Raw genomic sequence first — 15,502 nt, forward strand, 5'->3', positions numbered from 1 at the left:
TGATTGGCGGGACAGCATCCTGCTACTCATAAATTAGTCAATTGTCCTCAGTGAAGCTCACATACAAACAGAAATGCACATGCACACAATCAGTCTTGTCAACAGACAAGAACTCCACAGTGCACTCTCCATCAGAGACTGTTTCATTGACAGCATCTCCCTCCCAAGCCTAATCAATAGTGTCCATGAAGAGTCACCAGATCTCCTCCTCTCGGTGGGATCATTTATCACCCGAGCTGTGGCTGCAGCTCTAATGAGAGACTGTAACACAACTCTCAAGGTAAACATCTCTGATTGTTTTATTACACTACGAATTAGCCTGTTTTCGGATGCTGTCCTTTAATAACTCTTTAATTCTTCATCTGGGGCCTGTGCCTTGGGTGACACCGGGTGCTTTATCTTTGTTATGACTCATCCAACCGGCCCCCACTCGCGCCAAGCGTTTATTCAAATAACAGATATTACAGCTATTAAGCATATTACATGCAACTGGATTGGCTACACAGCCCAGCTCTCATTAATCTTTGATTTTGCAGTCTAACAAATTGGTGGGCAAGTTCTCAAGGGCAAGTGTGGCAACATTTTAAAAGTAATGGTGGGAAACGACAGGAAGGGAGCCAGTTGGATTGATTCATAATGTGATATGACACATCAAATGTTTAATTCAGAGATTATATGATGTGGTGTTTAATTCAGATACATTTAGAAAATAATAAATGTGAATGTCATACATTTGAATTTTTCCCCTCTTCCTTCTATCATTAAAGTAGGCTACTTCTTCTCCCCCTGAATGACCATTTGTTTTTTAATGATTCACCCCAGTGTTACATCGCATTCGTGATGAAAATGTTTTCTTGCATGCCTCTGCGGTGAACAAAGAATCCAAAAACAGAGAAACTCTTGATGAATTGGAGATGCGACCGTGTTTTACAATGAACTACATCAAAACATCAGTTTACAATCTCTTAACACATTGTGCAGTAGAATACAAGTATCATTATCCAGTCATATGTTCAATACTTCCCAAGTAGCCTTTCAAAGAGCTAACTGAACGGAAAATGAAACGTTATCTATACTCTCCAAAATGCGAGGCTCTATTAACAAAAACAGTAATTTTGCCCCACTGATTGTCTACTGCTGCCTTGATCGGCTAGTTTAATTGTGAGACTTTGGTGAATCCAAACTAACCCTTTAGAGCACCAACGTTTTACACAAACTAACTGATTGAGGAATTGGTAGAAACAGTAGCTCCCGTGTCCCAAGTCTGGCTTTGAAGAAAGCCTAGGTTTCTCTTCCCATTCAGTTCCCTGTCAGAAAGGGCTGCGATCATACGAATAGATACATTAGATTTGAATTATACTGCACGAGTTGTGTGAGAGCTTGTAAAAGGTTGTTTTGAAATAGTTTTTTCTGTTAAACGCAAATCCCTATTACTTTAGTTCAGAAAGAATTGTCCCCATTTTTGGATTCTTCGTTCACCATGGAATTATACGAGAAAAGCTAAGTTTTGCTCACAAATTTACACAGGGTAATAAATTGATATACAAATGGACATTTGGGGGTAAAGTTTAGCTTTAAATGATCAATTCAGCAAAATGACTCCCAAGGGACTCAGGGACTACTTTTTTGTTTTGTTTAACCAGAAGTGATCCAGAAAAGGTTTTGAGGATTAGCTAGAATAATAAGAAAATTGGGGTGGCATGATGGCGTAGTGGTTAGCACTGTTACCTCACAGCAAGAGGGTCCTTGATTAGAACTTGGTGTGGTTCCTTGACAGGATCTGCAGTTACGGCTAATGAATAAATGAATAAGGATATTGTTTCTGAAAAGACAGGGACTTATGTCATTAATCTTGGACTAATAAAGTACAAACTAGCTGCATGGTTATGTACTACTGGAGGTGGTTTGTTTTTAGGTCAATTGATCCTTTAAATAATTGAGTCACTTAAGGTGTACCGTAGCAGCTGACTATAAACTTTTGGCAAATTCCAAAGACATTTTGAGATATATGACATTACTACGCAGCCTGCGTATTCCATTCAGCCAGCTGGCCTTTGCATAATTGTGAATAACAATAACTTTGGATTCAGACTCAAGTGAGCAGTCTAGGCTCTGTTTTCAGTTTGAACGTGCCTTGGACATTTTTGCATATTGTGTATATTTTCTGGTGGAGACAACTGTTTTGAACAAGGCCCTTTTTCTTTTGTCTGTGCTGCCTTTTGTTGCACGCTTCTCTTTCAAATGCTGGGTAATTATCCCATTTAGGGATGAATCCAAACAGCATGGCAGCCATAGAAATTACAAACACGCTGTGTCATGCTGGATGTCACATTTTCTGTTGGTTCTTCTCTGGCTCTCTTGTGTATGTGACAAGATTGGGAGGAGACCACTGATGAATGCACACCACATGAGCATTACTGGTATTATCCACTTGCAGCTACGCCATGGTGTACTTTAAAACCTATCAAACCTTTGGTTGAACAGCAATTTTTTTTAACAACGTGGTAGATGTAGCAGGATATCTTGCATTGTAGAGGGCTTTTCGTATAATATTTCATTTTATTTTCAATGTGTTGGCAAATCCTCCAGCAGCTTTTGCCAGCATCATTTTGCAGTTTCGCACTTTTTTTGCTCAGTTGTTTTCTTCTACTTCAAGTCACGTAAGAAACAAGATCTGGTCGAGGGCAGACTGCTCTGATAAAAAGTTTTCGAACATGAAAGACCAGCATCGCCCAGAAAAATGTTTCATTTGTCAATCCAGAATGGCGTGATCTTCCTCTATATTTCAAGCAAAGGCATTTCTTCCTCCCTCTTGGTCTTTGTGCATCCGCTCTAACACCCTTTCAGCTTACCCAGAATGCTGCAGCCCTGCTTGCCTTCAGCCTCCATAAATTCTCCAACACAACCCCCCTCCTGTCTGCACTGTACTGTCACCCAGTGGATGCTCCACTACAGTTCAAAACGCTGTTGTTAGCCCACAAGGCTACCAAGGGCACAGCACCCCCATGTCTCCAGATCATGATTCAAACCTACAGTCTCAGGCTCAGCCTCTGCCTCACTGTCCCTCCCTTCTCTGTGGTAAACTTCCATTGCTCTGCCCTGTCCTGACTCTTAAACCTCTTCACAGGTTGGACTCTTATCCCCTCTGGTATTCCAGTGGAGGAGTAATCTTTCCACCTCAGTCACAACTACAAATCACTATCTGACACATTCTGGAAACTCTCTGTTCTGCCTCCAGCTCACCTCTGAACTCCAGCTCTGCACCCACTCTGACCCCTCCTATGGTGCATCTCTGTCACACATGCAGGCACAACCAATAGCTAATATTTCTTGCAGTTGACACACACACACACACACACACACACATATATATACATATATTTATATATAACACACAGAAACACTGATGTTCCTGGACTGATCCTGATGCCATTAGCTGTTTCTTTGGCACAGAGAAAGAGCAGCCTCTAGTGGTGAAGGAAGTTTTTTTCTTTTCCTCTTCCTACCATTCAGTTAGTTATTTATTTATCATTACAGCAAGTGCAGAATCTTTGATTTCACACACAGTCACAGTGTCATAACTTCTGCACTACCAGTGTTATTATGTAAGTGGTCATTAAAGTGTGGCAGGATACAGTTCAGTGCTAGATCATTTGACAGGACTGCGTAAACGGAGTGTGACTATTAAAGAGTAATAGACTGATATTAAAATGCGGATGGGGAAATATATTTTGAAGAAGTCGAAGAAGTGCTTTATTGGCCTGCAATTGGCCCTCAGCTGAGGCAACTATATATATGATATATAGACTCAAGTCACATGGACACTAGTCACAAATTTAAAGAATTTTAACTTGACTTTGAATTAAACAACAATGACTCATGACTTCCCCTCCCAAGTCACTTTGGTAAGTGAAAGTACTAGACATTTTTCATGTATGAGATGAGAACAATACAATAGGATAGGAACTCAACACACACAATTCATCCTGGTGTGGTACTGGTTTGTGTTTCAGCACATATTTATGTTTATTTTTTTCATTTTATTTTTTGTAAATGTATTATAATTTACCATATGCTAACTGTTAGATGGCATCACATTTTGCGAAGAGCACATTATGACTTGTTTAGTACTTGATACTCAAAGTTTAAGTATTCAGACATGACTTGGGACTTGTCAGTCTTGGCTTGGGACTTCAATTGGGACTTGAATGCAAAGACTTGAGTCTCTGTTGAGACTTGCAAAATTTGCTCCTAATAGAAGCAGTGGTGCCCCCAGAAATTTAGGGTTGACCAGAGGAGCCCACTGAAAATCTTGGGATACAACACCAAAACCAAAAGCTATAACTGAATTTCAGGAATAAGTATATACTTTTGGAATACTAGAGAAGTTGCCTAGCTTCAACTCAAGCGTGTGAGTTGTGTGCCATTACATAATTCATGGTTCTGTGAACTTTTGGCTCAAAATGCAAATTTCTTTTTCGTCCTATTTTCACACATTTGCAAGGCGGTCTTAGAGTGTTAATTTGTGAGTTATGGTTTTATGGGGATTTATTGCAACACAGCTTAGCAGCACCCAAATTCAACACAATGCATTTATTTACTGTAAATTGTTAATTTGAAAATGAAGATGAACAAGAACATTGAAATTATCATTTAAACTGTTTTCTACAACTGTCTTTTACTTTTTGAAGAACTTCCTTGTTCAGCTTTGACCCTATGAAGGTTGCACGCGCTCAATTAACAGCTGAGCCAGAACAGCGACTCTGATAATCAGAATATAGCCTTTGTAAGCTTGGCACCAAGGATTTGTATGTATATTCAATACTTGTTTCCTCTGGGAATTAGGGAGTCTTTGTTAGTGCTTGCATCAGTCCACAAAGGCGGCTTCCAAATGAGTGGAAAAAAGCATCCTGCACGGCTTACAGTTTGCTGAGGCACTTAGGTTCCCTCATTGTTTGGAGAGGTGTTGGGAGCCAGGAGGTACAGTCATCTCTGGAAAGTATAGATGCACATATAATTCATTCTCTGAACTGATGGGTTGGCTTTCCCACAATTGTTATGAAATCGGATTTCTGAAAGGCAGAGTGTACCTTTTTAAACCTGCAGAGTGGGCCAATATTGACTCTCTGTTAGTTAATAAAATGTGTTCTCTAAATTGTCTCTATACTGCTAAGGTTTCAGCTTTCCAGGGTGCTTAGCCAAAAGCTCACATGCTCATTGCTGGTAATTTTGGTTCCTGGTAGTCTCCTATTCGGTAGATGAATCACAATCTCTCAACGACACAAAGGAAAATGTGACACAGAAAAAACGAAGGAGCTCAGTGGTGGTTTGATTCTCCAATAGAAGACTATTGAAAAGCACCAGCGGCCCACATTGTTGCCGAGATGAGTCTTGAGGTTGAAGATAATGAACTGAGATGTCGGCTGAATGTAGTGACTGTGGTTTAATGTGTCCGATCAGTGCTGCAGTGTGAGGATGAGATTCCTACATGGATGAAACGGCACAAGAGCCATTTACCTCAGACAATGTTTAGATAAGTACCACTCAATACCAGTTACACAGTCACAAACTCAGATAAATATACTCACTCAAACCTATGCGTGAGCACATGTTCTCACACACAAACACAGAGATGGGAAATTAGGTGACTTGTAGATAGCCCTCGTGCCTATTATAAGCTTAGATAGACAAATACACACTAACACACACAGAGAGACACAAAAACATTTTCCTAAATTGACTTGTACGTAGATAGCTTCTATCTGCGCCTATCGCCAGAATGCCTGTGATTTGGGAAGGAGAGAGCAGGTGTAGTTGGGAGAGTGAATAAGAGATGGAAGGATGCTGAGAGAGAATGAGAAAGGGTTACCGCTGAGGACTAGACTGAACAAACACGGCAATTGAAACACTCTTTCTAGGGAGAAATACTGATGTTGAAAACTGGCTGGGAAACACACATTCAAACAAATATTTGAGACTTGAGCTTTAGATTAATAATCAGATGCATTTGAAATACTAAATACAGAGGACAGGAAGAGATATAGAGAACAGAGTTGGAAATTCAATTTATATGTATGAACTGGTCTTGGATATTTGTATCCTACCAGATATAATTTGTAAGTCTTGTGTTTTGGATATTCTAATTTGAATGCAAAGTTTGCCACTTGTAGACTCAAGTAGGATTGGAGGGCTGTTTGGCCAGGGGGGAGCCCAGTGTCCACTGCCCTTAATGAGTACACATGGGTACTGAATGAAACATGAGTAAATACACAAGTTTGCTGGCATTGTCCCTGTAAGTCTAGACAGTAGACTGTACTTTAAGATGGACAACACGTCTTCACTTCCTCCCACTGTACCAAAGTGAAGGCAAAACTCTCAGGGATACAGGCCCTGTCATATTTTGAAGCTATTATCACTTTAAACTAATCAAATACCGACACATGGTTATTGGCCTGACACATCAAAATATGACACTGTAGGTACACCTCCAGCATCAGTTTTGCGTGCTTTGAGACAGCGTGTCAGTTTACAGTCATTATATGCATTGTGTCTTTTCAAAATAAGCTTTCAGTTTGACAAGAAATGTAATAAATTGCATTTAGTCTCTTTTCAAGATTGTTTGTAAAGAAAAACTTAATTTTTAGATTTAACTCATTAGGTTCAGGCAACCCCAAGCCTAGAAAAAAACATCATGGTTTGGCATCACATGCCATACCTCATGTGATATACAGTACATCACTAGTGTAGTAAGCTACACATACTAGCACACTACTGTTTTTAAAATAAATAACAAACAGCGGTCTCCTGAGTGAAAGTTCAGCATTTCTTTGACCAACCACCTCTAATCCTACTTGGCCGATGCAGGTTTTCGTGCTCTTTATACTATGGCAGTTGCTTACAGTGTCAAAAAAGTGCCATCACCAAGTGCATTTCATATTGCCCTCAAAGGGTGCCTTGATGTGTTGGTATTTGACCCTGAGGGCCACTGACCAAATATGGGTATTTGATGAGTTGAAGTTACCGCCCATACACATGTTCGAGCCATTTGCAAGCAGCACTATTGATCATAAGCACACAAATTGGCACACACAACTGTCAATCATAATGTCACACCCCTTTTTTTCATGGCATAAAATAACTTAAAATCAAACATATCGTATAGATCATACATCAGGATGTTAAGAACTACCTGAAAATGACGGAAGCCATGCTGGGGAAAAATTCTATTTTTCATTTTTTAAAATATCTTAAATTTGGCAAATGTAGTCCTGGGTAAAGATAAATTCCTGTTGATGAATTTCAGCCACCTGTTAGTCCTCATTAGTAACAGTAACGAACAGCAGCTCTGGCCTGAGCTGCACGCGAGAGCCAGAACAGATCCCAAAAAGCCAAGTTTAATGGAATTGGAGAAGTCAAATCAGACAAATTATGGAAGCAGAAACTGAAATGTTCTTGAACATGTACAAGCATATGCTATATACCTGTCAGCCATTATATGTTGTAGGTACATTAAACAACAATAGGGGCAGTCATGGCAGAAATATTTACATGTCACATTAAGAAAAGTCCAGGTCTAATCAATAATACTAAATGATATTATGCATTAAATTTAAGTCAGTGGCCAGTTGTAGGGCACTTGTATATGCTGGGTCACTGTATTACTGTGTTATGACACTAATAACACCTGTCCTTTGCTATGACAAGTCAAAATGGCTCCTGTGAAAACATCTTACAATGTGTCTATAAAATACTATTTTTTATATAAATTGTAAGTCTGAACATTCAGTTTAGTGGCCAAGAAAAGTCTTAAATTAGCACTTGACAGTTTGTTATCAAATGGTTTGCTTATGCTGCATTTGGCATTGAATGCTATTAGTTACTAGTTTACACAGCCCAAATATTAGCATGTCAGGGTAAGGGAGGGTGGGGGCTAACAGGGGGACACATGCCCCCCTCAATAATGAGAGCATGTGCACTTCTTTTGCCAAATTTTCTGCTCTTTAACCTTTTGAACCTTTGTTTAGTATCACTTTTCTTGTGCTGCATTTAGACACAAAGGCTGTTTAATCCTTTAAAACCTGAGCAAATGGGTTTGAGTTTTTGGGTGTTTTTTTTGTTGTTGTTTGTTTTGTTTTGTGTTAATTTCTTAAATTTCTTAAACTGGACTCCAAATCAGAGAAACGGCAGTGGTTGTAGATCAAAAAGTGTTTAATAAAAAAGAACAAAAGAGCAGGCAGTGTAGACAGGGAGCAGGCTGAGCACAGGGTCCACTGGATGACCTGTACACAGGAGACAAAAAAAAACACGAGTAAGTAAGAAATGCAAAAAGGCAGCAAAAAACACTAAGAACTAGAATGCAGAAAGCACTAGAAAACATTGTTAAGACACTACCGAGCGAGACAGAATTATCTGGCAGAGTCGTGGAGTGCAGACCGGGCTTTTATTGTCAGGTTTATGAGAAGAAGTGGAATCAGGTGTGCCTCATCAGCAGCTGCAGCAGAACCAGCCACACCCCCTGCCACACACAAGCCTGCAGGGGAAAAAAGGAAACTGAAAGGGGAGGGGGGGAGAAACACACAAAAAAGTACAAGAAAACCAAAACCAAATCAGAATCACCACAGTTTTGTCTTGTCTTGTTTTGTTCTAAAGGGGAAAATTGTAAAATTGTCCTGAAAACTATATTTTATATTAATAATTTTTAAATTATGTTACAGTTTTTTATTTATTTATTCATTTATCTATTTCATATTTTAAATTATTTTTTGGAGGCATTGTCTTGTCTTGTTTGCTTTTACCTTTCTTTCTTTCTTTCTTTCTTTCTTTCTTTCATGTCACGATTTTAAAGAATCAAACCAATTTGCTCAGGTTTCAAAGGATTAAATTTACGCTTGTTAAGCCGAAGTTGATGTTGTCTTTAAAACAACTGTCAAATTGTCCTTCTAAGGTGAATATAATTTAACCATGGCCAGCTAACAGCTACACCATGTTGTTACCATTTGTGTGAGACTGAGATGGTCTTTCTTGAAAGACAAGCAACTAGCTCCTCTTGTTAAACCCACTGGCATGTTTGGGTCGCAGTGATAGCAGATAAATGTCTCCTCTTCTAATGAGCTGTCGTCAGAATAGATGGTTCAAGCTCCTTTACTGCCACATAGCAATAAATACACACAAACTCAGTCCAAGGAAGTGGTCTCACTGAAAGCATGTACACAGAAATCTTCAGGATTCACTCTTTGACTCTGCTGAATTTGCTGTCTTACCACTTAACCTCTGTAAAAATGGACAGATGACACCGCAGTTTACACTTGCTCTCAAGGTTTTTCTTTCAAGTGTAGAAGAACATGAAGGAGGAGAAGGTTAAGGACATATAACGATTTTATGCGCTAGTCTTTACACTCTCAAATACTCCATAAAGTCAGTTTTCTGCTTTGTTTTCGAGCAACTCTGCAGTGAACCAGAGACATATCGCCCTCTATACACTGCAAGTCTTTCAATCCCAGAATGTGAAATAGGCGTTGTGAGCAAAGTGGTGCGAAGAAAAAGAACTCCTCGCACGGTGTCAAGGACAGTCCACATCTGGGCTTGAAAATCCATAAAGCTACATATCATCTTGGTCCACCCGCCTCCAAAGGTTCTCTGAGCCTTAGCGTGAAGCTGGCTGATTTAATTTAGCAATCAATATGTTTTCTGTGAGCATAAGCCACGGTAATCTTTTTACAGCACCTCTTCTCTCCCTCTCTCCTCTCATTCTCTGCCCTTGAGTCAATCCTTCCACCCCTGCGTTGTAACACTAAGGCTGTGATTGCGTCTAACAGGCTTTGTGGTTAGAGGAAGCAAAAGGGAGCGAAAGAAAGAGAAAAAACAGGATGAAAAATTGATATCAAGAAGAGTCTCCATGGCACAAGGTCTGCGCTCTGAGACTTGGTCCCATAAAAGTGGATTATGGGAAATAGGCTGCCGCTGCTTGCCAATGCTCTTAGAATGCGGCAAGACAACTCATCTTTTTGACAGGAAATGAACTGCAACTGCCTTGGTTCAACCAGAACGGTCCATCTACTGAACAAAACTGGAGCGGAACATACACTATCTCGCTACTTGTAGAACTACTGCTATTTATTTTGCAGGTGATTTGTCCAATGTGATGTAGCGTAGTGGCTGCAAATAGATGGAAAAGTGAAAAAAAGGCTGGAAAACATGTTTAGGGCATACAAGATCAGCTCCGTGTGCATTTATGTGTGTTTTTTGTTACTTCTCACTATAGACAGTGTGTGTAGGTCTTCTACTCTTCCCTCACACTCCCTTTCACATTACTATTCTTCCTTGTACTTATCATCTCCAGCAGAGAGAAAGAGAGAGATTCCAGGGGGTCTGTCTTATCTTTGCCTGCAGCTCTCTGTTCTGCCCTCAAACTGGGGGACACAACTGTTTTCTTTATTTGGCCGCCAAGCATCATGCACACACATACTCACGTGTTTTGGCTTTGTACCCATGTTATTGATGTTCACACAGCCAGCGAGGAAGCCTTTAATTCTGTCGCTTGTGGATGGAACGAATTACCATGACGACAACAAACGGCATCCACACCTTGATCTGTTTGATTTGCTCAATAATAATGAGCAACAAATGAGGCTGGACCCTTCGTTCTAACCTCAGCGAAGCAGAGGAGAAATATCAGCAAATAAAACATTACCATAGAGGAAACTTGCAAGACAGAAAAACAGTGAAATCTCTAAATCCCTGTCTCTGAATGATTCAGGAGGCCAACAGGAGGACGGGGCACTGGAACATGTCGGGATTGTTGATATTTATTGTTGTTGAGTTGTTTTCATGGAGTTCAGACTTTGTAGCTGCCCCTCTGACTGTTAAACACAACCTTGAAAGAAAGTAGTGATCAATACCTTGATACTCACAAGATGTTCTTTTAATTATAAATATATATTGATAATTAAGTTCTGTAAATAAAAAAAAAAGCATGGTTTGCCGCATCACCTCCAAACTTTTCAGCACTTATGTACGATGTTTGTGCCAAAACAGCCCTTACATATTTAGCTGGCCTGTGTCACATGACTGTGGAGACCTATGTGACATCTGAACCTGGCAGTTGTACACTGCTGGATCAAATGTGAGAGAATGGCAGAAAGGAGAAATAAAGTGTCACACAGCAGCAACACAAGTAATCTCATCCACACCCTGAAAGTTATAATAAGGCTGAACAGAAATAAGAAGATGCCCATAACAAATCTGCAATAAATTTGTCATTAATAGCCCGTACAGTATGCGTCATGTGATGATCTTTAAAAAAAAAAAAAAAAAGACCATTATTTTTGAAAAATTACATACCCATTTAAAGGAAGACTTCACCCATAAAATAATCTTTTGTATATCAATTAGTTGTGCCGTGTTACCTTGGATTCATGAAGAAAACTGTGTTTTATCTTTGCTTTGCTTGCATGTCTTCTACAGAAAATGGCCAACATATTGATTTGTTGATTGACTGGGGACCAAATTCAAAAGCAGCAATGCTTAAACTTCTCGTGCAGTATAATCAAAGCCTCATTTATTCAATTGTATGGTCAGTACTTTTCAAACATGCAATTTTGAAAAAAAAAAGTATAGAGAGGACAGATATGTTTCACTTTCAGTTCAGTTTGAAAGAGTAAGGTTTTAGTGAAAATGCATGTGTTTGGGACATACTGAGCTCGAGACTAGATAAATGAGACTTGGATGATATTGCATAAGTTGTGTGAGAGTTTGTTAACAGATGTTTTGGTATTATTTGCTGTTGTTAAAAGTGGTCCCTAATCACTCATTAAGTCAACATGTTCACTGTTTTCCGTGGAGGCATGCACGAAAAACAAAGTATAAGGAAACAGGTATGACAAACTGATACAAATGGTAATTTGTGGGTGAAGTATTCCTCAAAGAAATTATCAGCAGGCCTATTTGTAAAATTGTATCATATCGAATTAATGATTGTCGTCTCTCTCTCTCTCTCTCTCAGGGACAACAACTTCATCAAGGACTTTCCGCAGCTGGCCGATGGTCTCATGGTCATCCCCTTACCAGTTGAGGAGCAGTGTCGAGGGGTGTTGTCCGAGCCTCTGCCCAATCTGCAGCTCCTCACAGGTAAGGGTGTGTAAATTTTGGGATATGGGCTCTCAAGACAGAGATAGAGAGTAATGAACAAATTGATTCAATTCATCGCATTTTTAGGTGGGAGCTTTACTATCTCTCTATGATCAATGCATGGTCACTGGCATGAATAATTTAGAACTGACTGCAGCCAATGTGACTCTCTAAAGAAGAGAAAATAGGAGCATATTAAACAAACCACGCACTTATAAAACCTCAGTGATTTCTGGGTCATGAGACATTTTAACATTTGTTCAGGCTTGAGAGAAGTGAGATGCTTTATATAGAACTAGAAATACCCCCCTGCGGTTGCATTTATGTGACATTGACAGTGTATATCTATGTCTGTCATATGGACTCATGGCAGTAGAAAATGCTTCAAACATTGCTGCGAAGAAGCTACAAATTCTAAAATGTGAATGCTTTACACCCTTACTTACTCTTCAACAGAGCAGTACAGAAGATCAATACAATAAGCACAGTTTCAAGGTGCGCACCCAAGATTATTGTTACCAGTTGAGCATCTGACCAATTGTCTTTTCTGTTCCTGTGATATGGCATTGAATAATGGTCAGAACACTGTTTCTGAAGAAAATTACAGTAAAGCTGACCTTTTGGATATAAATATGTAATCACTTAATCATTTTATCCTAATAGTTGTCCCAGTGACCTTTGAACACCAAATTCTAATAGTTCATTCTTGACTCCAGATGGATGTTTGTGCTAAATTTGAAGATATATAAGGGGTTCTTTATATATCATGTTCACAGAAATGAGATGGACTCAAGGTCACAGTGAGCTTAACCTTTTTCCACCCAAATCTAATCAGTTCATCCTTGGGTCCAAGTGGACATTGGTGCCAAATTTAATGAAATCCCCTTAGGGTGTTCTTATATCACGCTCATGAAAATGAGACAGATACAAGGTCACAGTGACCTTTTACTATCAAAATCTAATCTGTTCATCCTTGAGCTCAAGAGGACATTTGTGCCAAATTTGATGAAATTCCCTCAAGGCATTCTTGACTTATTGTATTCATAAGAATGAGACAAATACAAGGTCACAGTGACCTTGACCTTAGTTCACTCAAAACTAATTAGTTCTTTGTTGATCCCATGTGGATGTTTGTCCAAATTTGACAAAAGTCCTTTAAGGCGTTGAAATGATATATAATGAAATATCATGTTCACAGGAATGAGACGGACAAGAGGTCACAGTGAGTTAGACCTTTGTCCACTCAAATCTAATCAGTTCATTCTTGAGTCCAAGTGGGCATTTGTGCCAAATTTGAAGAAATATTCTCAAGGCGTTCTTAAGATATTGCATTCATGAGAATGAGACAGACGCAAGGTCACAGTTACCTTTGAGCATCCCAAACTAATCAGTTCTTCAACTTTCACTTAAGTACAAGTGAATGTTTTTGCCATATTTGAAGAAATTTGCCCGAGGTGATCTTGCTCACGAGAATTGGATGAACAGAGTTCCTAAAAACATGATGCCTCTGGCATGGCCGACGCCACGCAAGACCATTTAAAAAGATATGAGCTGGTCCTTGCTTGTCATTGTGCCGTTATACCCCAAATCTCATCTAAAATGCTTTCGTAACAACAAAGTATTATGCATGTGCCTACCCATACACAAGTGATGGACCTTGTAAACTCTAACACTTAACTTCTCGTTTCATCCTTTTATCCTTTCCTTGACTGTTCCACGCCATCTTGTGAGGGAACAGAGTCACTTAGACATTTGGCTTGAAACCTGCACCTCCACCTCTGCTCCCTAATCCCTCCATTAGCTAAATTGGCATTTGATCCACATTGACCCCAGAGATTTTTACTTGGCTTCTGCTTTCACCAGAATTGGACACACACACACGCGCACACACACACAGAAACCAAATTGCCCCTTTTTTTCACTGTGCATGAATGTCTCAGGTGTAAAACGTTTTCCAGAGGCACAGGATCAAGGTTCCCATAAGCAGTTTATCCCCCCCACACACACACACACACCCCCGCCCCCGCTCTTCACTTTTGTGGCTTTAGTTCTAAACCGGTGTGAAAGTTTGGTAATTGAATTGCAGAGAAAGGCGAGATTGCTCCCACTTCTAATGTCAGCAATCCAATTGGAGTTCAAGTTGCACTATATATCTGCCATTGATCTGGGAGCAGCTGGGATATGGGCTGTGATAATAAATGATGTTAAAGCAATAATGGATAACAATAGATCTGCAATAAACGGTTCAAATGAAATGATGGATTTTATTTATTTAGTCATTTATGAATCTGAGGTTTTGTCATTTGTTTTAAATTGTCGTATTTCTTGTTGCTCTTCGATCTTCTGTCTTAATTTGTCTCCTTGCTCCTGTTTTTTCTGTCTTTTTCAGGGGATGCCCAATTTAGTGAGGCAGTGGGTTATCCTATGGTTCAACAGTGGAGAGTGCGCAGCAATCTTTACAAAGTCAAACTCAGCTCGATCACCTTATCTACAGGTCAGGTTCTTAATAATCTGGATTTCTTAACATCACAAGGTACCAAATGGATAACGCCAATCAATGCACAAGGGGATTGTTATGTTGCTTTTACTGTTTTCTACCAGCCTATACAGCTTGATTTATATTCTGCATATTGCTTGTCTATCTATCTTACTATTTGTGTATCTGCCTTTGCTTCATAGACCTTGATTTTGACATTAATTGCACATTTATAACAACACATTTCCACCATATGCCTGAAGTTAATATCCAAACCACCCTTCTGGATACAAAATCACGATTCTTCCATCTACTTTCTCATGTAATAGGCTTTTCTAAGGTGTTGAAGACACTGTCAGCGGAGAGCACACGTGAGGAGCTGCTGGCTTTTCTCCAACAATATGGCAGTCACTACGTGTCTGAGGCCCTGTACGGCTCCGAGCTCAGCTGCAGCATCTACTTCCCTAGCAAGAAGGCCCAGCAGCAGCTCTGGCTACAGTACCAGAAAGGTGAGCGTGATGATAGACAGGAATGAAAAAAGGCTGAATTCTAAAGGGATAAATGGAGAGGCCATCCTCACATTTAATAGTGATTTTAAAGGGGCAGAGAGATTTATCTGTTTATGTGTTTATTTATTTATGTGTTTATATAATTTAAATTCTAATGTATAGAAGTGAGTGGACCACGTTTCCACAGGGTAAAAGGTAATGTCGGGAGTGAGAGGACTACAATCAAATGTAAGTAGGGCAACATAACCTGTTCCAAATCAAAGCACGCAGCTGAATACAAGCACACAGTAAACAGTGGAGCAAGATTTACTGTACTTTAACAGGAAGGGGGTTATACTTTGTCTGACTAGAAGTTAAACTGGGTTATGTTTAAAGACTTCATCCTGCCTTA

The 15,502-nt window shown here is 39.6% G+C and overlaps 1 protein-coding gene across 1 annotated transcript in view; it reads left to right on the plus strand.

Annotated features, from left to right (window-relative positions):
* astn2 (astrotactin 2) overlaps positions 1-15,502 on the plus strand; it is a 360,618-nt gene that overhangs the window by 269,396 nt on the left and 75,720 nt on the right. Inside the window, exons 14-16 of the mRNA XM_042509044.2 lie at positions 12,002-12,126; positions 14,516-14,620; positions 14,932-15,111. Of these exons, the coding sequence (XP_042364978.1) occupies positions 12,002-12,126; positions 14,516-14,620; positions 14,932-15,111 (410 nt within the window). The remainder of the gene's footprint in view (positions 1-12,001; positions 12,127-14,515; positions 14,621-14,931; positions 15,112-15,502) is intronic.

This window comes from Plectropomus leopardus, chromosome 20 (genome assembly GCF_026936395.1).
Source record: "Plectropomus leopardus strain MGB_pleo_1.0 chromosome 20, ASM2693639v1, whole genome shotgun sequence".
NCBI lineage: Eukaryota > Metazoa > Chordata > Actinopteri > Perciformes > Serranidae > Plectropomus > Plectropomus leopardus.